The following is a 22428-nucleotide window of genomic DNA, read 5'->3' on the forward strand; positions in this document are numbered from 1 at the left end:
CTTGTTACCAAGGTCTAAAAAGCCTAGATTTGACTAAATACCTATCAGACCCCAGTCTGTTCATTTTGTATTACAGTAAAGTTTATTTTCCTAGAAACGTATAAAAACGCCACCGAGTTCAAATATGTCGCAATTCTTCAAGCAACAACTCACCTGCAAGGGGAACGCCTTACCTGATAACTGACGTCACACAGCAGGACAGCAAATGTAGGTGTAACCCATTTTACGCAAAGCGAAAGAACTACACATAGGTCCAACGCCATAAAGTCGCGATTTGTGCCAATTTTAGGTCAGTTAGATAGTTTATCGTTTGAGACAGTTTACCGATGCTGAAAATAATCCAGTAAAGGCATGACTTTATCAACGGTCGGCTGTGCTCTGCAGTTTTTGGGGATCGCGTCCGCCGTTTTCGTTCTATTAGGTAAGTCACTACTTAGCCCTTGATCATGACTCTCAGTTCCATTACATTACACATAAAATGGGAGTTTTGTTAAGAGCCGCGATGCTCGGTCTGAACCTTAACAAGCGTCGCTTGCGGTAAGGTTTTGGAAGCATAAGGACCTCATCTTTCATTTCGGCGATTTATTTTATTTTATTTTATATATATATTTTTTAAAAAGGTTAAATTGATACACATCTTTATAGGGTTAGGGTTCCCACACAGTCATACTTCCATGTTATAGATTCAAGACAGAGTGGACTACCTGTGCTAATTAACTATCTGCTTCTCCTAACACCTGTGTGTAGGTGGAAGACAGACGCCACAAACATGTTGTCACTGAAAAATACTGTCTGCTGCAACTGTGTTAAAAACAATTAAAACAGTGAACAGTACAGTCAATTTGTACATTTCACATTCGTGAAATGATTTTAACGTGACATGAAATTAGAGGGATTTATGGTTCTAGAACCGTAACGTAATTGAGATTCGATTCACGTTTAGATGGAGTATTTGGCTGTTTTGGCTTACAGCGCCAACCCATTAAACAGAACATGTAAGGTTCTTGAACTAAGGAGTAACGTTAGGCTCCTTTAGACCAATGTAGGGCTATTTGGTAATAGTTTTAAACATTTAGAAGTAAACCGTAATACATTTGTGATTATTATGATTCTGTAAAAAAAAAAAAAAAAGCTGAAGAATAGGGAAATTATAAATAGTTTATTTTTATTTTATGACTAGGCCATTGCAATTGTCCCTTTACTACAAAGATTGATATGTAGATATGTATACAATTATATGTTCTTTGAAATGTTGCCCGTGATAACACTTACTGATGGACACTAACAGTATTATGAAGTTGCAGGGATATTCTTGAATTGGATGAGGATGTATTCTATAGGTAGACTATACATTAAATCATTGTTGTTGACAGTGGCACAACCACACACAGACCTTTGAAAGGCCAGTCAGTTTCCTAAAACAAAAGTGTGTAGATGGGATGCAGATGACAGACAGACAACATAGATGTTGGAGATAATCAAATGACTGGCCCTTGTTGTGCTTTATGAATAAACATAGGAAAACATAATTCATGCATGAGTCTGTTTCAGTGGATAAATAGGAATGATGGGAGGACTGTTGAATGCATTGGTTCTATCCAAAGGCCAACTAACTAAGGAAATAACTTCCAACTCATCTAATATTTTATTAGGAGTCAGGTGGAAAAATGGCTTATCAGTGTCTTTACATAGACCAGGGCAACTGAGTTTGCATTGAAGATTACAGGGGGGGAGGCAGTATTTGCATAGGTCAGACAATAGGATCAGCATCAGAAAAACAAGGAGGATGAGGACCAGGCACTCTTCATATAATTAAAATGCCTTAGAGTGCCTTGGTCCTCCTTGTTTTTCTGATGACCAAATAACCGCTTTATCAAGAGCACCTTCAATTTACAAATATCTACTATTGTATTCTAGCAGCACTTCCCTTTGTTCTTTTTTCTACAATCTGTAGGAGCAGTTTGGTTTGTAATAATATAGCTAGGTTGGCGGAATAATGTTTAGTCAAGCCCCAGTAAGTTGTGGCTTACACATCTTATCCCAGTGTCAACAGTGACAGCTGGACTGTAATAGCTGTACCTGTAACAGCGAGGGACAAACAGGGCTTCCCAGTAACATCTCCATTGTCAAATAGTAACACAATCAGATTATATCTCGGCTATGTTACTAGGTAAGGTTTCGGGAAAAGCATAAGCAGCTATAAGCATAAGTCAGACATATAGAGGGAGAGAGCGCTTGTGTATGTGTGTGTGCTTCAGAGAGAGAGGGAGGGGCAGAGGAAGAGAGTGATTGTCTAAAGATAAGGACATTTATGGATACAGCATCACAGATATATGGCAGTTTGAATTGTTGAACAGCCAGGCCTATGTTTGTTCAGTAGGCCCTAGCTCACAGATGTGGGGCTGGTTAGCCATACAGGAAGTGGAGCCAAGCTGTTGACATCGATCATCTCCCTACACACTTTCTCAGTCATTTGAGTCTTTTCTAACACGCAGTGGCACATCTCCAAATGCACATCAGGTCAGGCTGAGAAAAACATCAGTTGTGTTTTCTGTCTGCTGAATAGTAGTCCTACATGACAGTCAGAGAAAAAAATGACATTGTTTTGTAGTCTACGACTCTGTTTATGTTTTGTACAAATTTATATAGTTTTGATAGAGGTATGGTTATGTAAAATACCCATGTGGTATAGAACAACCCTGCCTGCCCCAACTGATGCCACTCTTCTACGTAATTAATCAATCCCTTCCCTGGTTGTTGTTCATTCAGAGGGTGTGACACTGACCCTCACCCCTGACCAGGGATCTACTCTCAACATCAGCCAGAGTTCAGAGCGCAGCAGGGGGTCAAAGTGTACGGTATGCACCGGTACAGGCTTGAAAAGGTCATGCTCCAGGGCTGGAAGCGATTATGTGGTGCTGCTGACAGACCCCAAAGCTGCTGTGAACATGGAGTTCACCTGCCCCAAACCAGAGGAAGTCTTCACTGTGGAGGTGGTCAGGGAAATAGGTAAGAACTCTCTATGAAATCTATAATGGTGGTGGTCCCATGGTATTTAGAGTGTCCTTAGAGTGTCTATAGCTTGTCCACATGGTACAGAAATACAGTGTCATTACAGTATAGGCACATTGTACACTGTAGTTATATTGCTATTACATAGTGCTTGCAAGTGGGATACATGTGTGCATTTTCGTAATAAACAGTCCATATGTGACTTTGTGTGAGCATACCTGTGTGTGCGTCTCTGTATTGACTTCCTCTAACTCCTACCCCCGTTCCACCAGATTGTACCACAAAGACCTGTAATGGAGACATCACCCCCATTGAGTCTAGAACCGGAACGCTTCCACTGCAGAACTTCAACCGTACCTTTATCTGGAACCTGAAGGCCCCGGTTCCACGGGCGTTCCATTTGGACTTCACCCAGATGGGGCTGAGACAGATCCTGCCCTCTGAGAGATGTCCAGACCAGCACACATATACCCTGCTATCCCTCCAGAGGACAGGGGAGGCTGCCATCGGGACGTACTGCAGGAACGGCAGCGTCTCTGGGGCTCAGGTCCTGAACCAGGGCAGGCTCTCTCTGGAGGTCACTGGAGGACGGAAACTGAACCCCACCGTGTTCAACGTGTCTGTTGGAGAGGAAATCAAATGTGAGTTGGTCAGACATTGGTTTCAGATAACTGATGTAAAATCACACTGTTTTCATTTCGTTAATATAAATGGATTAGTTATGTTTGTATGTTTTTAGTCATGGCCACAGACATGATTTAATGAACTGGTTAACCTTGTATTTTCTGACACTTCATCAACATATCATTGTCCTTCAGCACTTGCCGTCCTCAAAGTGACTTTACCGGAAGGGACGTCGTCTTCGAAGTTGCTCTCTCCAAACTACCCGAACAGTTTCCCTGATGATGACCTGATGGAGTGGAAGTTTGTGGTCCCTCCCAAACACAACGCTACGGTTGTATTCCTGGCTCAGACCCAGCCGCAGTGCCTGAAGAAGGAGCCGGCCGTGGAGTATCACCACGATAATGGGCGGTTCGCGGTGGTGAAGAAGCTGTCAGACCCCCAGCCGGCCCAACGGCGGGACTCCTTCTCCCTGATCCTAAGGAACTGTGAGATGAACAGGATCGGAGACGGCTCCACTGGTCTCTCCCTCCGCTTCCAGGTTTCAGCCAAGAGGAGAAGTCTTCCAGGTCGGTACAGGACACTGAGTACAAAACACTAGATGGCTTTCGAAAAGCTTTTCCAAAACCCTCCTTGAGAACCCCCAGCAATTTGACTGACTTTATCTTTTCCATTACCAGCATGCCTTTTTCATCTGGTCAACTACATCAAGCTCTTGATTAGTTGAATCAGGTGTGCTAGTACTGGAATAGGGAAGTGGAATGGCTAGGTGTGCTCCAGGAAAGGTTTGGAAAACACAGCTTTAGTAAAAAAGGTAAGAGGATGAATCATGTGTGAGTTTGTGGAAAGCCCTGCTCTTTCCCTCTCAGTTCCTAACATGTATGAACACAGAAGGTAATCACGCAGCTGACGCAAGATTTTACTTCTGGGTTAGGAGAATAGACAAGGTATGACCACAATCCATGATTTGGTTTAGTTTCCCTTGCTCTGTTTTCAAATGCTAACGTTTTAGCATGTGTCACAAATCCCATGCAAGTCATGTAGAGGAGACTGGTGGGAGGAGCGATAGGAGAATGGGCTCATTGTAATGGCTGGAATGGAATAAATGGAACGGTCTAAAACATAAACATATGGAAACCACGTTTGACTTGTTCCATTTTTCTATTCCAGCCATTACATTGAGCCAATCCTCCTATAGCTCCTCCCACTGAGCCTCAACTGAAGTCATGGTATCTACAGTGCATTCGGAAAGTATTCAGACCCCTTCATTTTCCCTACATTTTGTTACAGCCTTATTCTAAAATTGATTAAATAGTTTTTTCTCCTCGTCAATCTATACACAATACCCCATAATGACAAAGCAAAAACAGGTTTTTAGAAATGTTTGCAAATTTATAAAAAACAACAACTGAAATATCACATTTACATAAGTATTTAGACCCTTTACTCAGTACTTTGATGAAGCACCTTTGGCAGCGATTACAGCCTTGAGTATGATGCTACAAGCTTGGCACATCTGTATTTAGGGAGTTTCTCCCATTCTTCTCTGCCGATCCTCTCAAGCTCTGTCAGGTTGGATGGGGAGCCTCGCTGCACAGCTATTTTCAGGACTCTCCAGAGATCTTCGATCGGGTTCAAGTCCGGGCTCTGGCTAGGCCACTCAAGGACATTCAGAGACTTGTCCCGAAGCCAAGGATCTCTCTGTACTTTGCTCCGTTCATCTTTCCCTCGATCCTTACTAGTCTCCCAGTCCCTGCCGCTGAAAAACATCCCCACAGCATGATGCTGCCACCACCATGCTTCACCGTAGGGATGGTATTGGCCAGGTGATGAGCGGTGCCTGGTTTCCTCTAGACGTGACGCTTGGCATTCAGGCCAAAGAGTTCAATCTTGGTTTCATCAGACCAGAGAATCTTGTTTCTCATGGTCTGAGAGTCCTTTAGGTGCCTTTTGGCAAACTCCAAGTGGGCTGTCATGTGCCTTTTACTGAGGAGTGGCTTCCGTCAGGCTACTTTACCATAAAGGCCTGATTGGTGGAGTGCTGCAGAGATGGTTGTCCTTCTGGAAGGTTCTCCCATCTCCACAGAGGAACTCTGAAGGTCTGTCAGAGTGACCATCGGGTTCTTGGTCACCTCCCTGACCAAGGCCCTTCTGCCCCGATTGCCCCGCCAGCTCTAGGAAGAGTCTTGGTAGTTCCAAACTTCTTCCATTTAAGAATGATGAAGATCACTGTGTTCTTGGGGACCTTCAATGCTGCAGACATTTTTTGGTACCCTTCCCCAGATCTGTGCCTCGACACAATCCTGTCTCGGAGCTCTACAGACAATTCCTTCGACCTCATGGCTTGGTTTTTGCTCTGACATGCACTTTCAACTTTGGGACCTTATATAGACAGGTGTGTGCCTTTCCAAATCATGTCCAATCAATTGAATTTAACACAGGTGGACTCCAATCAAGTTGTAGAAACATCTCAAGGATGATCAATGGAAACAGGATGCACCTGAGCTCAATTTCAAGTCTCATCGCAAAGGGTCAAAATACTTATGTAAATAAGGTATTTCTGTTTTGCTTTGTCATTATGGGGTATTGTGTGTAGATTGATGCGGAAAAAATTCATTGTATCCATTTTAGAATAAGGCTGTAACTTAACAAAATGTGGAAAAGGTGAAGGGGTCTGAATACTTTCCGAATGCACTGTATATTAGCATTTTTTGCTCATCATGTCTAAATAATCATAAAGTATCAAAGGGGTGACCATCCCTTTAAGGCCAATTGTTGGGTTGTGTCGCAGGTATTTAGATGATGTAGTAGTAGTGGTAGTAGCTACTGTAGTTGTACAGATCCAACATATTACAATTCAATATAATAACATGGAGCTTTTAGATCTGTGGTAATTTGATTATCCACTCTGTCTTGTGGTTAATGTGTATAACCATAAAAGGGGATTACTGTAGATCACATATACAGCTTTTAACAATGCCGATTGCCACCGGGGCAGACTCTTGGTATTCTTCTTCCTAAATGTGAAATCCTTGTCTTAATTTTGCTGTGGGCCTGCGTGAGTTATAGTCAGTGGAAGTGGATGTGCAGCTACAGTGAGGGAAAAAAGTATTTGATCCCCTGCTGATTTTGTACGTTTGCCCACTGGCAAAGACATGATCAGTCTATAATTTTAATGGTAGGTTTATTTGAACAGTGAGAGACAGAATAACAACTACAAAAATCCATAAAAACGCATGTCAAAAATGTTATAAATTGATTTGCATTTTAATGAGGGAAATAAGTATTTGACCCCTCTGCAAAACATGACTTAGTACTTGGTGGCAAAACCCTTGTTGGCAATCACAGAGGTCAGACGTTTCTTGTAGTTGGCCACCAGGTTTGCACACATCTCAGGAATGATTTTGTTCCACTCCTCTTTGCAGATCTTCTCCAAGTCATTAAGGTTTCGAGCCTGACGTTTGGCAACTCGAACCTTCAGCTCCCTCCACAGATTTTCTGTGGGATTAAGGTCTGGAGACTGGCTAGGCCACTCCAGGACCTTAATGTGCTTCTTCTTGAGCCACTCCTTTGTTGCCTTGGCCGTGTGTTTTGGTTCATTGTCATGCTGGAATACCCATCCACGACCCATTTTCAATGCCCTGGCTGAGGGAAGGAGGTTCATCGTCCCTTTGATGCGGTGAAGTTGTCCTGTCCCCTTAGCAGAAAAACACCCCCAAAGCATAATGTTTCCACCTCCATGTTTGACGGTGGGGATGGTGTTCTTGGGGTCATAGGCAGCATTCCTCCTCCTCCAAACACGGCGAGTTGAGTTGATGCCAAATAGCTCGATTTTGGTCTCATCTGACCACAACACTTTCACCCAGTTCTCCTCTGAATCATTCAGATGCACCTTGCGGGTGCTGCAGGATTTCAGTCCTTCACGGCGTAGTGTGTTACCAATTGTTTTCCTGGTGACTATGGTCCCAGCTGCCTTGAAATCATTGACAAGATCTTCCTGTGTAGTTCTGGGCTGATTCCTCACGTTCTCATGATCATTGCAACTCCACGAGGTGAGATCTTGCATGGAGCCCCAGGCCGAGGGAGATTTATTTTGTGTTTCTTCCATTTGCGAATAATCGCACCAACTGTTGTCACCTTCTCACCAAGCTGCTTGGCGATGGTCTTGTAGCCCATTCCAGCCTTGTGTAGGTCTACAATCTTGTCCCTGACATCCTTGGAGAGCTCTTTGGTCTTGGCCAGAGTTTGGAATCTGATTGATTGATTGCTTCTGTGGACAGGTGTATTTTATAGAGGTAACAAACTGAGATTAGGAGCACTCCCTTTAAGAGTGTGCTCCTAATCCCAGCTCGTTACCAGTATAAAAGACACCTGGGAGCCAGAAATCTTTCTGATTGAGAGGGGGTCAAATACTTATTTCCCTCATTAAAATGCAAATCAATTTATAACATTTTTGACATGCGTTTTTCTGGATTTTTGTTGTTGTTATTCTGTCTCTCAATGTTCAAATAAACCTACCATTAAAATTATAGACTGATCATTTCTTTGTCAGTGGGAAAACATACAAAATCAGCAGGGGATCAAATACTTTTTTCCCTCACTGTACATGTATATGATTTGTTACTGTGACATACTTTGCAGTGTTGTGCAACGTGGACCTGAGGAAAGAGCGGTGGCTTTCCCTCCATATTGAGAAGACCAACCCCATGTCTGACTGTGAGCTGAAGCTGAACTCTGTCATCCAGGAGAAAATCACTGTGCCCTCAGGGAAGATCTCTCAGCTGTCCTTCCAGGACTGCCCATGTCAGGAGCTGCTACTGACTGCCATCAGAATCATAGGTAACTAAGGCCTAACTAGCAACATTGCTCTGCTCTGAGTCATATAACCATAGGAATTATTATTAACACTATGATGCGCGCCCAGTCACTAACCTCTCATTGTGTTTGTCTGGCTTGACGTTGTAGAAGAATAACATGATATACCATTCACCGTGTGTGAGTGTGGCCTTAAGCCCTAACTAAACAATCACTGCAATTCAATGCTAAATTTTTGGCTTCCCTTACACTTTAAACAATATCTGGAGTGTGGTAATTAGGATGAACAAATACTTTGTCCTCCTTGAGATCCTAAGGCACCACAAACTCATGGTATATATTCAACTTTCTTTTGGATTGTATCCTTTACCTCCTCTCCATTTCTCAGAGTGCCATCAGTGGAGGGGCTGCCCAGCAGCAGCAGCCCCTGTCCCTCTGACGGTGCCCGTCCTGGAGAGGTGTCTTCCCGCCCCCCTGGGCAGTGTCACCTGGATCCTCCGTCCCCCTCAGCATGGCACAGTAGAGCTCCTGCCCACTACTGGCGGCCTCAGGCAGTCCCTGCCAGAACACCCCTGCAATGGCTCTGTCACTCTCACCGTGGCCGAGGCCGATGACGGCACCACCGTGGGTCAGTTCTGCCCTCAGGGAGCCATACATAAAGTCCAGGTTCACACCAACGTGTCCTTTACAGCCTCAGCTTCGACCATGGGAGGGAAAGAGAGGTGGCCATTATCTCATCCTTTACTCAACATCTCCTTCACCAGGGAGATTGCAGGTAATATTTTTAATTAAAAGATGTAACTGTGCTGTTATTGTGAAGTAGAAACATCTAGGAGCAACAACAGCTCAGCCGCGAAGTGGTAGGCCAACACAAGCTTACAGAATGGAACCTCTGAGTGCTGAAGCGCGTAGGGCGTAAGAATTGTCTATCCTCGGTTGCAACACTCACTACCGAGTTCCAAACTGCCTCTGGAAACAATGTCAGAGCAATAACTGTTTGTCGGGAGCTTCATGAAATGGGTTTCCATGGCCGAGCAGCCGCACACAAGCCACAGATCACCATGCGCAATGCCAAGCGCCGGCTGGAGTGGTGTAAAGCTCGCCGCCATTGGACTGCGTTCTCTGGAGTGACGAATCACGCTTCACCATCGAAGTCCGACGGAGGAATCTGGGTTTGGCAGATGCCAGGAGAACGCTACCTGCCCGAATGCATAGTGCCAACTGTAAAGTTTGATGGAGGAGGAATAATGGTCTGGGGCTGTTTTTCATGGTTCGGGCCAGGCTCCTTAGTTCCAGTGAAGGGAAATCTTAATGCTACAGCATACAATTACATTCTAGATGATTCTGTGCTTCCAACTTTGTGGCAACAGTTTGGGGAAGGCCCTTTCCTGTTCCAGCATGACAATGCCCCCGTGCACAAAGCGAGGTCCATATAGAAATGGTTTGTCGAGATCGGTGTTGAAGAACTTTATCTGGCCTGCACAGAGCCCTGACCTCAACCCCAACGAACACCTTTGGGATGAATTGGAACACCGACATCAAGCCAGGCCTAATCGCCCAACATCATTGCCTGACCTCACTAAGGCTCTTGTGGCTGAATGGATGCAAGTCCCTGCAGAAATGTTCCAACATCTAGTGGAAAGCCTTCCCATAAGAGTGGAGGCTGTTATAGCAGCAAAGGGGGGACTAACTCCATATTAATGCCCATGATTTTGGAATGAGATGTTCGACGAGCGGGTGTCCACATACTTTTGGTCATGTAGTGTATATAAAGTTACATCTTTTAATAAATTGTTTTATATAAAAGTAGTACTGTAACTGCAAATATGTTATTTTCCCCCTGATGTACACACAGAGAGATACATCTTCACGGTATGCCCAAAGAAAGGAGTCCCGACTCTCCTGGCCACCCCTAGTTGGCCTGTGGGAATGAAGTCCTACTCCACTGTGTCCTGGATCGTCGATGTCCCCTCCAAGCTGGAAGCCCACCTCATGTTCGCCAACATCAGCCAGCCCAAGTGCAGCAACCGCCACACGGGCATCAGGTACAATCAGAAAAGGATGGGCTACCCCTCTGAGACGTCCTCTCTAGGTTTCTTCATTCTAGGGAGTTTTTCCTGGCCACTGTGGTCTTGCTTCTGCCTTGCTTGGTCTTGGGGTCCAGGCCAGGTTACTGTAAAGCACTTTATGATAAGTGCTGTGAATAAATTGTGATTTGATCAGGGTGCAGATCCTGGACTCCCTAGAGGAGATGTACAGCCGGCGGGAGGACGAGGAGGCAGACAGGAAGATCACTGTCTCAAAGAGCTTCTACCTCAACATGTCCAACTGTATGCCTGAGAGAGGAGACTTCAGCGTGCTCACACAGATCACACTGCACAAGGACAAGAGTGAGTCACCGACCGTGTGGAGCAGTCATCATGATAAGCAGTGTTTTTCCATCTCCTCTCACTCCCTTCTTCCTCTGGCGCTCTCCATAAGTTGATGTTTGTTTAAAGTTAATTTGAAATTGCAGTGAAAATCTAACGTTCCATGTTTCTCAGCATTTCTCTATACCATTCTGATATTTTGTTCATTCTGGTCTTACTTCACTGAGTATATCAAACATTAGGAACACCTTCCTAATATTGAGTTGCACCCCCCTCCCCCCCATTTTGCCCTCAGAACAAACTCAATTATTTGGGCATGGACTCGCTCATTAGGTAGGATTAGGCAGCTGCCTATGGCGGCAGATTGACGAGGGTGGCATTTTTTGAGCTACAGTTGAAGTCGGAAGTTTACATACATTTAGGTTGGAGTCATTAAAACTTGTTTTTCAACCACTCCACACATTTCTTGTTAACAAACTATCGTTTTGGCAAGTCGGTTAGGACATCTACTTTGTGCATGACACAAGTAATTTTTCCAACAATTGTTTACAGACAGATTATTTCACTTATAATTCACCCTAATCACAATTCCAGTGGGTCAGAAGTTTACATACACTAACTATGCCTTTAAACAGCTTGGAAAATCCCAGAAAATGATGTCATGGCTTTAGAAGCTTCTGATAGGCTAATTGACATCATTTGAGTCAATTGGAGGTGTACCTGTGGATATATTTCAAGGCCTACCTTCAAACTCACTGCCTCTTTGCTTGACATCATGGGAAAATCAAAAGAAATCAGCCAAGCCCTCAGAAAATAATTGTAGACCTCCACAAGTCTGGTTCATCCTTGGGAGCAATTTCTGTCTCCTAGAGATGAACGTACTTTGGTGCGAAAAGTGCAAATCAATCCCAGAACAACAGCAAAGGACCTTGTGAAGATGCTGGAGGAAACAGGTACAAAAGTATCTATATCCACAGTAAAACGAGTCCTATATCGACATAACCTGAAAGGCCGCTCAGCAAGGAAGAAGCCACTGCTCCAAAACCGCCATAAAAAAGCCAGACTACGGTTTGCAACTGCACAAAGATCGTACTTTTTGGAGAAATGTCCTCTGGTCAGATGAAACAAAAATAGAACTGTTTGGCCATAATGACCATTGTTATGTTTGGAGGAAAAAAGGGGTAACTTGCAAGCCAAAGAACACCATCCCAACCGTGAAACACGGGGGTGGCAGCATCATGCTGTGGGGGTGCTTTGCAGCAGGAGGGACTGGTGCACTTCACAAAATAGATGGCATCATTATTATGTGGATATATTGAAGCAACATCTCAAGACATCAGTCAGGAAGTTAAAGCTTGGTCGCAAATGGGTCTTCCAAATGAACAATGACCCCAAGCATAATTCCAAAGTTGTGGCAAAATGGCTTAAGGACAACAAAGTCAAGGTATTGGAGTGGCTATCACAAAGCCCTGACCTATAGAACATTTGTGGGCAGAAATGAAAAAGCGTGTGCGAGCAAGGAGGCCTACAAACCTGACTCAGTTACACCAGCTCTGTCAGGAGGAATGGGCCATAATTCACCCAACTTATTGTGGGAAGCTTGCGGAAGGCTACCCGACACGTTTGACCCAAGTTAAACAATTTAAAGGCAATGCTACCAAATACTAATTGAGTGTATGTAAACTTCTGACCCACTGGGAATATGATGAAAGAAATAAAAGCTGAAATAAATCATTCTGTGGTCCTCTGTAGCTCAATTGGTAGAGCATGGCACTTGTAACGCCAGGGTAGTGGGTTCGATCCCCGGGACCACCCATACGTAAAAATGTATGCGCACATGACTGTAAGTCGCTTTGGATAAAAGCGTCTGCTAAATGGCATATTATTTATTATTATTCTCTCTACTATTATTCTGATTTTTCACATTCTTAAAATAAAGTGGTGATCCTAACTGACCTAAGACAGGGAATTTTTACTAGGATTAAATGTCAGGAATTGTGAAAAACTGAGTTTAAATGTATTTGGCTAAGCTGTATGTAAACTTCTGACTTCAACTGTAAACTGACACATTTGTGAGCTAAACTGACTAAACAATGACAATTTTTCTCAACCAGTGGCATATGGGCTTTTTAGGTGAGTGCTGATGCCGCCCTGTGATAAGCAGTGGCCACTTTGTCAAAGGCAGGGGTGCAAAATGTTTTGCTTGTCCATTCCCAGCGTGCCTCTCCAGGGTGCTGTTGGAGAGCCGCATCGCTGCGGCGCTCCACCAACGTTCCATCAAAAAATGTATCTAACATAAATCATGTAGCAGATATTCAGTGGGGGAAAAAAGTATTTAGTCAGCCACCAATTTAAAAAGATGAGAGAGGCCTGTAATTTTCATCATGGGTACACGTCAACTATGACAGACAAATTGAGAAAAAAAATCCAGAAAATCACATTGTAGGATTTTTTATGAATTTATTTGCAAATTATGGTGGGAAATAAGTATTTGGTCACCTACAACAAAACAAGCATATTTCTGGCTCTCACAGACCTGTAACTTCTTCTTTAAGAGGCTCCTCTGTCCTCCACTCGTTACCTGTATTAATGGCACCTGTTTGAACTTGTTATCAGTATAAAAGACACCTGTCCACAACCTCAAACAGTCACACTCCAAACTCCACTATGGCCAAGACCAAAGAGCTGTCAAAGGACACCAGAAACAAAATTGTAGACCTGCACCAGGCTGGGAAGACTGAATCTGCAATAGCTTGGTTTGAAGAAATCAACGGTGGGAGCAATTATTAGGAAATGGAAGACATACAAGACCACTGATAATCTCCCTCGATCTGGGGCTCCACGCAAGATCTCACCCCGTGGGGTCAAAATGATCACAAGAACGGTGAGCAAAAATCCCAGAACCACACGGGGGGACCTAGTGAATGACCTGCAGAGAGCTGGGACCAAAGTAACAAAGCATACCATCAGTAACACACTATGCCGCCAGGGACTCAAATCCTGCAGTGCCAGACGTGTCCCCCTGCTTAAGCCAGTACATGTCCAGGCCCGTCTGAAGTTTGCTAGAGTGCATTTGGATGATCCAGAAGAGGATTGGGAGAATGTCATATGGTCAGATTAAACCAAAATAGAACTTTTTGGTAAAAACTCAACTCGTCGTGTTTGGAGGACAAAGAATGCTGAGTTGCATCCAAAGAACACCATACCTACTGTGAAGCATGGGGGTGGAAACATCATGCTTTGGGGCTGTTTTTCTGCAAAGGGACCAGGACGACTGATCCGTGTAAAGGAAAGAAAGAATGGGGCCATGTATCGTGAGATTTTGAGTGAAAACCTCCTTCCATCAGCAAGGGCATTGAAGATGAAACGTGGCAGGGTCTTTCAGCATGACAATGATCCCAAACACACCGCCCGGGCAACGAAGGAGTGGCTTCGTAAGAAGCATTTCAAGGTCCTGGAGTGGCCTAGCCAGTCTCCAGATCTCAACCCCATAGAAAATCTTTGGAGGGAGCTGAAAGTCCGTGTTGCCCAGCGACAGCCCCCGAAAACATGAAGGATCTGGAGGAGGTCTGCATGGAGGAGTGGGCCAAAATCCCAGCTGCAGTGTGTGCAAACCTGGTGAAGACCTACAGAAAACGTATGATCTCTGTAATTGCAAACAAAGGTTTCTGTAACAAAGTAATAGAAAGTTCTGCTTATCTGATGCCAAATACTTATTCATGCAATAAAATGCAAATTAATTACTAAAAATCATACAATGTGATTTTCTGGATTTTTGTTTTAGATTCCGTTCTCCAGTTGAAGTGTACCTATGATGAAAATGACAGACCTCTCTCATGCTTTGCAAGTGGGAGAACTTGCAAAATCGGTGGTGTATCAAATACTTGTTTTCCCCCACTGTGGATATGGAAGAAAGAGTATGTAGCCTTTTCTGTAGCCTACAGGCTGGAGGATAAAATATGAAAAAGTAATGATGATGGACAGTTTTTACATCATGCAGGTTTCTCTGATCAAATAGCCTAACCTGTGTGTGTGTATATATATATATATATACACACACATACAGTGGGGAGAACAAGTATTTGATACACTGCCGATTTTGCAGGTTTTCCTACTTAAAGCATGTAAAGGTCTGTAATTTTTATCATAGGTACACTTCAACTGTGAGAGACGGAATCTAAAACGAAAATCCAGAAAATCACATTGTATGATTTTTAAGTAATTCATTTGCATTTTATTGCATGACATAAGTATTTGATCACCTACCAACCAGTAAGAATTCGGCTCTCACAGACCTGTTAGTTTTTTCTTTAAGAAGCCCTCCTGTTCTCCACTCATTACCTGTATTAACTGCACCTGTTTGAACTCGTTACCTGTATAAAAGACACCTGTCCACACACTCAATCAAACAGACTCCAACCTCTCCACAATGGCCAAGACCAGAGAGCTGTGTAAGGACATCAGGGATAAAATTGTAGACCTGCACAAGGCTGGGATGGGCTACAGGACAATAGGCAAGCAGCTTGGTGAGAAGGCAACAACTGTTGGCGCAATTATTAGAAAATGGAAGAAGTTCAAGATGACGGTCAATCACCCTCGGTCTGGGGCTCCATGCAAGATCTCACCTCGTGGGGCATCAATGATCATGAGGAAGGTGAGGGATCAGCCCAGAACTACACAGCAGGACCTGGTCAATGACCTGAAGAGAGCTGGGACCACAGTCTCAAAGAAAACCATTAGTAACACACTACGCCGTCATGGATTAAAATCCTGCAGCACACGCAAGGTCCCCCTGCTCAAGCCAGCGCATGTCCAAGCCCGTCCTGAAGTTTGCCAATGACCATCTGGATGATCCAGAGGAGGAATGGGAGAAGGTCATGTGGTCTGATGAGACAAAAATAGAGCTTTTTGGTCTAAACTCCACTCGCCGTGTTTGGAGGAAGAAGAAGGATGAGTACAACCCCAAGAACACCATCCCAACCGTGAAGCATGGAGGTGGAAACATCATTCTTTGGGGATGCTTTTCTGCAAAGGGGACAGGACGACTGCACCGTATTGAGGGGGAGGATGAATGGGGCCATGTATCGCGAGATCTTGGCCAACAACCTCCTTCCCTCAGTAAGAGCATTGAAGATGGGTCGTGGCTGGGTCTTCCAGCATGACAACGACCGAAACACACAGCCAGGGCAACTAAGGAGTGGCTCCGTAAGAAGCATCTCAAGGTCCTGGAGTGGCCCAGTCTCCAGACCTGAACCCAATAGAAAATCTTTGGAGGTAGCTGAAAGTCCGTATTGCCCAGCGACAGCCCCCGAAACCTGAAGGATCTGGAGAAGGTCTGTATGGAGAGTGGGCCAAAATCCCTGCTGCAGTGTGTGCAAACCTGGTCAAGACCTACAGGAAACGTATGAGCTCTGTAATTGCAAACAAAGGTTTCTGTACCAAATATTAAGTTCTGCTTTTCTGATGTATCAAATACTTATGTCATGCAATAAAATGTAAATTAATTACTTAAAAATCATACAATGTGATTTTCTGGATTTTTGTTTTAGATTCCGTCTCTCACAGTTGAAGTGTACCTATGATAAAAATGACAGACCTCTACATGCTTTGCAAGTAGGAAAACCTACAAAATCGGCAGTGTATCAAATACTTGTTCTCCCCACTGTATATATATATATATATTATTTTTTTGTCTCGCCTAGGGCAGCAGAATGGCAAGGAACGGCCTTGGTTGGTTGTGTCAAGTTGGCTGGATGTCCTTTGGGTGGTGGACCATTCTTGATACACAGGGGAAACTGTTGTGCGTGAAAAACCCAGCAGCGTTGAAGTTCTTGACACAAACCGGTGCACCTGGCACCTACTACCATACCCTGTTCAAAGGCACTTAAATATTTTGTCTTGCTCATTCAACCTCTGAAAGGTACACATTCACAATCCATGTCTAAATTGTCTCAAGGCTTAAAAATCCTTCTTTAACCTGTCTTGTCCCCTTCATCTACACTGATTTAAGTGGATTTAACAAGTGACATCAATAAGGGATCATAGCTGTCACCTGGATTCACCTGGTCAGTCTGTCATGGAAAGAGTGTTCCTAATGTTTTGTATATTTAGTGTATATTAAGTATTATTATCAGCCTCCGGATTTGAAACATTATTATGTTAGTGAGTGGGTTGATAATGGGATATCAGTGAATACTAACCTGTGTGTGTATTCCTGTTCCTCAGACCTGCTTCTGACCAGCATTCTGAGTACGGTGGCAGCTCTGCTGGTTCTCATGGTGGTTGTGTTGGCTGTGGTCTGTGTGGTGATCAAGTAAGTGAGCTACTTTTTTGCTAACCCTTCATGAAAAATGTTGGGATGTTTTCTCTGATACAGATTCATCTCCAAGAAAAAGAAGTAGCAGGAGCGTATTCCAAAACAACCACAAGTGCTCTTGCAGGGGAATGGTAATTGAAAAGCAAAAATTATAACCACAACTAGGTGCTAAGGACACCCTGATGAAGGCCTAAGCCAATACGCGTTGGTGTATTTTAATGTCTTAGCCCACATTGAAGGCTTTTTAACTTTCAAACCCATACGAGTGTCTGGACTATTTTTGTGGTTATAATTTTTCCTTTTCAATTAGAGATTAATATCCATTGAAAGTGCTTTTTAGGCCAGGATTAGGCTTAATCTGTGTCTGAGAAACTGGCGTTTTGAGTACATATGGTAACTATGCATTAGAAAGTGAGGCGCGACACACTCTCCATACAATAGTATTTTATTTGATATAAAAAAACATGACATTTCGGTATACACCGACCTTCAGCAGACCCGCATCGGGCCCGACTCAGGCTTCCTTTACTAGGATATGGAACTGGAACATTTTATCAGAGTGATTTCTTCAGTAAGAACTGCTGTAGTTGTGTTTAATTAAGTTTGATTACGACAATATAGGCTACTCCTCCCTCACATTCTTTTTACAATTTCAAAATAAAAAAGACTGCTTGTAAAGTCATAATATGGACAGGCTCGGGCTGCAAGTCATAGGCCCAGGTCGGGGCGGTCTTGAATTTTCAGTACTGATCAAGAGTCCTGGTGTGAGTCCTCATATGCAATGTCAGACCCTGGCGAGTATCGAAACTTTCATTACACCCAAGACAGCGATACAGTTTCAGTTTGTGATTGCTCATATGCTCTTCCAGCAAAACCTCCTCATCCTCTGTGAAACATATACCACATATTTAACAAGAAAGCGATCCTGTACTTCCAACATGAAAATGTAGATGATCTTTCAAACTTTCTACAGACTCAAAGGATCTTCCGCAGATACCACACCGAGACAGCTTTGTATGTCTATGTGCATGAATCACTAGAGACTCCTTGGTGATGAAAGGCTTTGCACATATTCTACAACGACGAACAGTATTATTGAGGATAGGGGATTTCAGATGGGACAACTCTGTGGATTCTCTGACTTTAGTACAGACATGGAAGCTTGGTCCAGCTTTTGTCTGTGTTCTCTTTGACTTGAGTGGAGGTCCTTTACTCTCCAGCCGATCGACACTTTCATCACTCTCACTCTGAGTTGCAGACCAGTCTGAATTGACTGCAGAGGGGGGCTGAGAGTCACTGTTACTGTAGTACTCTGTTTTAATCTGTTCAATTTGCGTTGTGGTGCTGGGTAGCTCATCCCTCTCTGTGTTTTCTTCACGTTGGGTTAAAATTCGGTAAAGATGTGAGGACTGACTTGGGTTCTGATTATAGTCACCTTTTACTCTGGCAGTAGATATGAAGGCTTTGGTATCAGCAGAATCATCAGTATCATCAGTATCATAATCCATCCCTTGAAGCTGCTCTCCTCCCTGACTGATGACCCATAGTTCCTCCTGTTCCTCTTTAATCTGGGAAGGGTCCTCCTGCCTGCAGTGCTGCTGCACAGGGGCAACCTCCTCTTCAGAGATGGAGAGAGTGAGCTGCTGGAGGTCTGTGGGAAAAAGAGCATGACATACTTAGCTAGTATCTTCAAATGCTGAGATGCTGGCTTACAATAAATGGATTCTAGCCAGATACATGTAACTTTTGAACTACTGTGATGGAAACACGAAGATTCGGTACAGTTGTATAAATGCCTACAGAGAATTTGTTCGTTCGACATGGTGTGATCTTTTTGTGTCGGTAAAATGTATTGTGCGAGAAATGGCGGTGCAATCGCCTTTATGCGTAAATATTGATAAAATAAACGTATCGAAATAAAATTGGAGTCACGAGATGATATGGTGTGTGGTCGTCTATGACTCGTGAAACCATGCAGTTTATTAGGCTACAGATTAAATAAATTATGAAATTCACAGGGTGGTGAAAGTGCACGGTGATTAACTTGACGCTCCTTTCCAATAATATCGAGAGTCTGATGACATGAGAATCGATGCTTGACAAATAAAAATAATCTCGCTCTATTCCATAATAATCTCATCATGTAGACTAGCCTTCCCGCACAGCCTGTAGGCTACATGCGAGTTAGAGCACACGTGCCAAAACCAGAGTAGGCACATTTGTTATTTAACGCAACCGTTTTTGTAAAAAAAAACTATCGGTAGGGTTGAAAATGTGATGGAAACACATTGAACTTTAGATTTTTATTTGGTACAAAAGTACATTGTGTGCACTACGTCGTAATGCACTCGGTTTGGTGGAGACACTACTGGTGGGAAAATTCGCATTGTCTTCACGCGGATTTGAGAATATTCGCATGAAAATCTGTCGCCAATTGGATGAAAATGTAACTAGTGATGACTGAAATGTAAATGACCAACATGCATTAGCAATGTGTATAAAAAAGGATGGTTGTTACGGGCTTAGCTAATAAGTAACATACCTTCTAGTCTCTGTAACTTTATTTCTGGTTTAAGAACGACATCCAGCAGCCTCTGTAGGCGGGCGTTCTCTTCTTTAGCACGGGATACTTGTTCCTGGTACTCTGCTATCGTTCGGTCTTTCTCCTTTTTTGAACGGCAGGATTCTTGCTGGTACTCTGCTATCGTTATTTCAACTGCCCCGAATAGCTCATCGACAGCCGCTGTTAATCGCCTGTTGAGAAACATTCTCAATGATTTTATGTTAGGCAACATTTTTGCAAGTTAGCTAGCTGAGTAGGTGCCAGCTAGTGTTGTTTTTCCTGTTCCACCGTTCCACGCGCCCTTTTTCGAAACACATTTTTACACTATCACCACCTGTTGGAGTGGAGTGCAACTGCGATGGTGGAGTGTTGTGGCGGAAAATGTAGTAGTTGTATTTTACTTGTACTGTAGTTTATCTATATTCTATATAGCTATATAGGTATTTTTTCATGGTAATAAAGGATTACATGTATTCAATTGTTGTCATGATAAGTGGACACATACATAGGGACTTTCTATCATTATGTGACTATTTAATACAACAATTTTCTCTCATTACAGTAGCCTACCTTGCGTGTGATAATGTGTTTTGATCTCCCTCCTGTTGAGTAGGAAGAAGAAGAGGCAGCTGTCTCACCAAGTGTCCATCTACAACCCCAACGGGACCAGCTTCCTGCCAGGTCACAACGGGAGGTTCCCCAAATCACGAAAAGACAACGAGTCCCACATCTACGCCTCGATCGATGACACACTTGTATACGGCCAACTCCTGCGAGACGGGGCAGAGTTGGGTGTCTATGGAGACCCGGCTGTGGATGTGTACCAGAGTTATACTGGACCCACAGAGGCTAAGCCCCTCTCTCTGGGGACAGTCACTGAACGTCCAGAGGTGGGCATCTACCAGCCTTTTGTGCCCCCATCCCACATTGCCCCACCCACCGCCAATAGACCCTTAAGTCAAGACCAGCAGACTAGGGTGGACAACGAGTTGTACAGCTCCAGAAGCAATGGTGACACCCCTACGCAATCTCAACCTAACAACATGAACACAGAGCAGACTACAACGGTGGAGCCAGAGGCTCATGACTGAAAGGGAGAGGACTGTAGGTTGAGGGTATATGCCAAGCACAGTACCATAGCCCTTCTCTTCATATTTTATCAGATTCCCTGGCATGTATGTGATTCACTGGAATTTCTGAGAATCCATTGTCTGTCAAAGAAGCCCACATTATTTTAATACAGTTGATAATGTCATGTGTTTTGGCTGAGGGCACCTTTGCACTGCATAGTAAAAGTGTAATTAGTTTCATGGACGTAGAAAAACCTATTCTTGGACTAAATAGCACTTAGTTTCAATTGATTGCTCCATTGAGCATCATTTTTTTAAAGGAATAGGTTTAACCTGGGTCCTGGAAACCGACCCTCAACCTTTAAATAATCTTACTTTTGAATTAATGATAATGGAGATGAACATACTATGTGTATTTGTATATTCAATTAAGTTTACAGTGAATGTGTAGGAGGATAAAATGTAAAGGTAAAAATGTATTGTGTCATAAATCCTATTTTTTACATAAACACACTCAAATCATCATTTATTTGTCATATGCACAGGATACAGCGTAAACTGTGCAATTAAATGCTTACTTGTGAGCTTCCTCAACATTGCAGAAATAATAAAACGAGCGGTAAAACTAAAGCAGTCCAAAATACTATGTCAGTAATAAAAAAGTTTAAAAAATAAGGTAATAAAAACAATATACTGTGAATATACTACTGTATGTCAGTGTACTGTTATATACAAGTACCGCATGCCAGATGGTAAGGGAGTAAACAGTCCATGTCTGGGGTGGCTGAAGTCTCTGGCAATCTTCTGGGCTTTCCTCAGACACCGCCTGGTGTAAATGTCCTGTAGGGCTTGGAGCTCGCCCCCAGTGATGGACTGGGCAGTTTTCATCACTCTCTGTAGAGCCACGGTCGAGGGCGTTGCAGCTGCCATACCAGTCGGTGATGCAGTCAGTCATGATGCTCTCGATGCAGCCCCAAGGTCCGCTAGAGGGCGCTATTATTATCCTTACGTCAAATAATAGCGCCCTCTAGCGGACCTTGGGGCTGCTCTCGATGGTGCATCACACACACACAGACACACACTTTCACAATGGCCTTTTCTCATTTTGGTAAAAGTCCGTCCTCTTTCCTCCATTCTCTCTCCTCTGTGACCCAGAAACCGATAAGTGGTCGAGTGGTCGAGGAGAGTGCCAATTCGTTAGTAAGCAAATGAAAGAGTGTTATCCCCTTCTCGATAACAATCTTCTGTCGAGGTTAGTCATGTGTATCCTATCTCAAATCAAATGTTATTTGTCACATGCGCCGAATAAACAGGTGTAGACCTTACATTGAAATGCTTACTTACAAGCCCTTAACCAACAATGCAGTTTTAAGAAAAAATAAGTGGTAATTGAGGTAATATGTACATGTAGGTAGAGGTAAAGTGACTATGCATAGAAAATAAACAGAGAGTAGCAGCAGCGTAAAAATGGGGAGGGGGGGGGGGTCAATGCAAATAGTCTGGGTAGGCATTTTAGCTAGCTGTTCAGGAGTCTTATGGCTTGGGGGTAGAAGCTGTTAAGAAGCCTTTTGGACCTAGACTTGGCGCTCCGGTACCGCTTGCTGTGCAGTAGCAGAGAGAACAGTCTATGACTAGGGTGGCTGGAGTATTTGGCAATTTTTA

At 43.6% G+C, this 22428-nt stretch overlaps 2 protein-coding genes across 2 annotated transcripts; one reads left to right on the forward strand and one right to left on the reverse strand.

Moving 5' to 3' along the window:
• The first annotated feature begins 207 nt into the window (after positions 1-207).
• Positions 208-21380, forward strand: LOC121586025 (CUB domain-containing protein 1). Its single transcript, XM_041902444.2, has 10 exons — positions 208-421; positions 2770-3009; positions 3285-3653; positions 3831-4202; positions 8275-8472; positions 8837-9223; positions 10304-10493; positions 10672-10838; positions 17043-17130; positions 20310-21380. The coding sequence occupies exons 1-10, from the start codon at positions 352-354 to the stop codon at positions 20785-20787; spliced, it is 2559 nt and encodes an 852-aa protein (XP_041758378.2). The 5' UTR covers positions 208-351; the 3' UTR covers positions 20788-21380.
• LOC121586027 lies at positions 17563-19983 on the reverse strand. Its single transcript, XM_041902445.1, has 2 exons — positions 19676-19983; positions 17563-18784 (listed from the first exon to the last, which is right to left on the reverse strand). The coding sequence occupies exons 1-2, from the start codon at positions 19926-19928 to the stop codon at positions 18042-18044; spliced, it is 996 nt and encodes a 331-aa protein (XP_041758379.1). The 5' UTR covers positions 19929-19983; the 3' UTR covers positions 17563-18041.
• Positions 21381-22428: the final 1048 nt, after the last annotated feature.

Source organism: Coregonus clupeaformis, chromosome 17 (assembly GCF_020615455.1).
Source record: "Coregonus clupeaformis isolate EN_2021a chromosome 17, ASM2061545v1, whole genome shotgun sequence".
NCBI lineage: Eukaryota > Metazoa > Chordata > Actinopteri > Salmoniformes > Salmonidae > Coregonus > Coregonus clupeaformis.

What these genes read in the sequence shown, in the direction of transcription:
- LOC121586025 (XM_041902444.2), top strand. Translation starts at nt 352, where the DNA reads ATGACTTTATCAACGGTCGGCTGTGCTCTGCAGTTTTTGGGGATCGCG. An exon ending in CACACTGCACAAGGACAAGA is followed by an intron (nt 10,839 to 17,042) that starts GTGAGTCACCGA and finishes CCTGTTCCTCAG; the next exon opens with ACCTGCTTCTGACCAGCATT. An exon ending in GTGGTCTGTGTGGTGATCAA is followed by an intron (nt 17,131 to 20,309) that starts GTAAGTGAGCTA and finishes CCTGTTGAGTAG; the next exon opens with GAAGAAGAAGAGGCAGCTGT.
- LOC121586027 (XM_041902445.1), bottom strand. Translation starts at nt 19,928, where the DNA reads ATGTTGCCTAACATAAAATCATTGAGAATGTTTCTCAACAGGCGATTA. An exon ending in AAAGTTACAGAGACTAGAAG is followed by an intron (nt 18,785 to 19,675) that starts GTATGTTACTTA and finishes TTTTTCCCACAG; the next exon opens with ACCTCCAGCAGCTCACTCTC.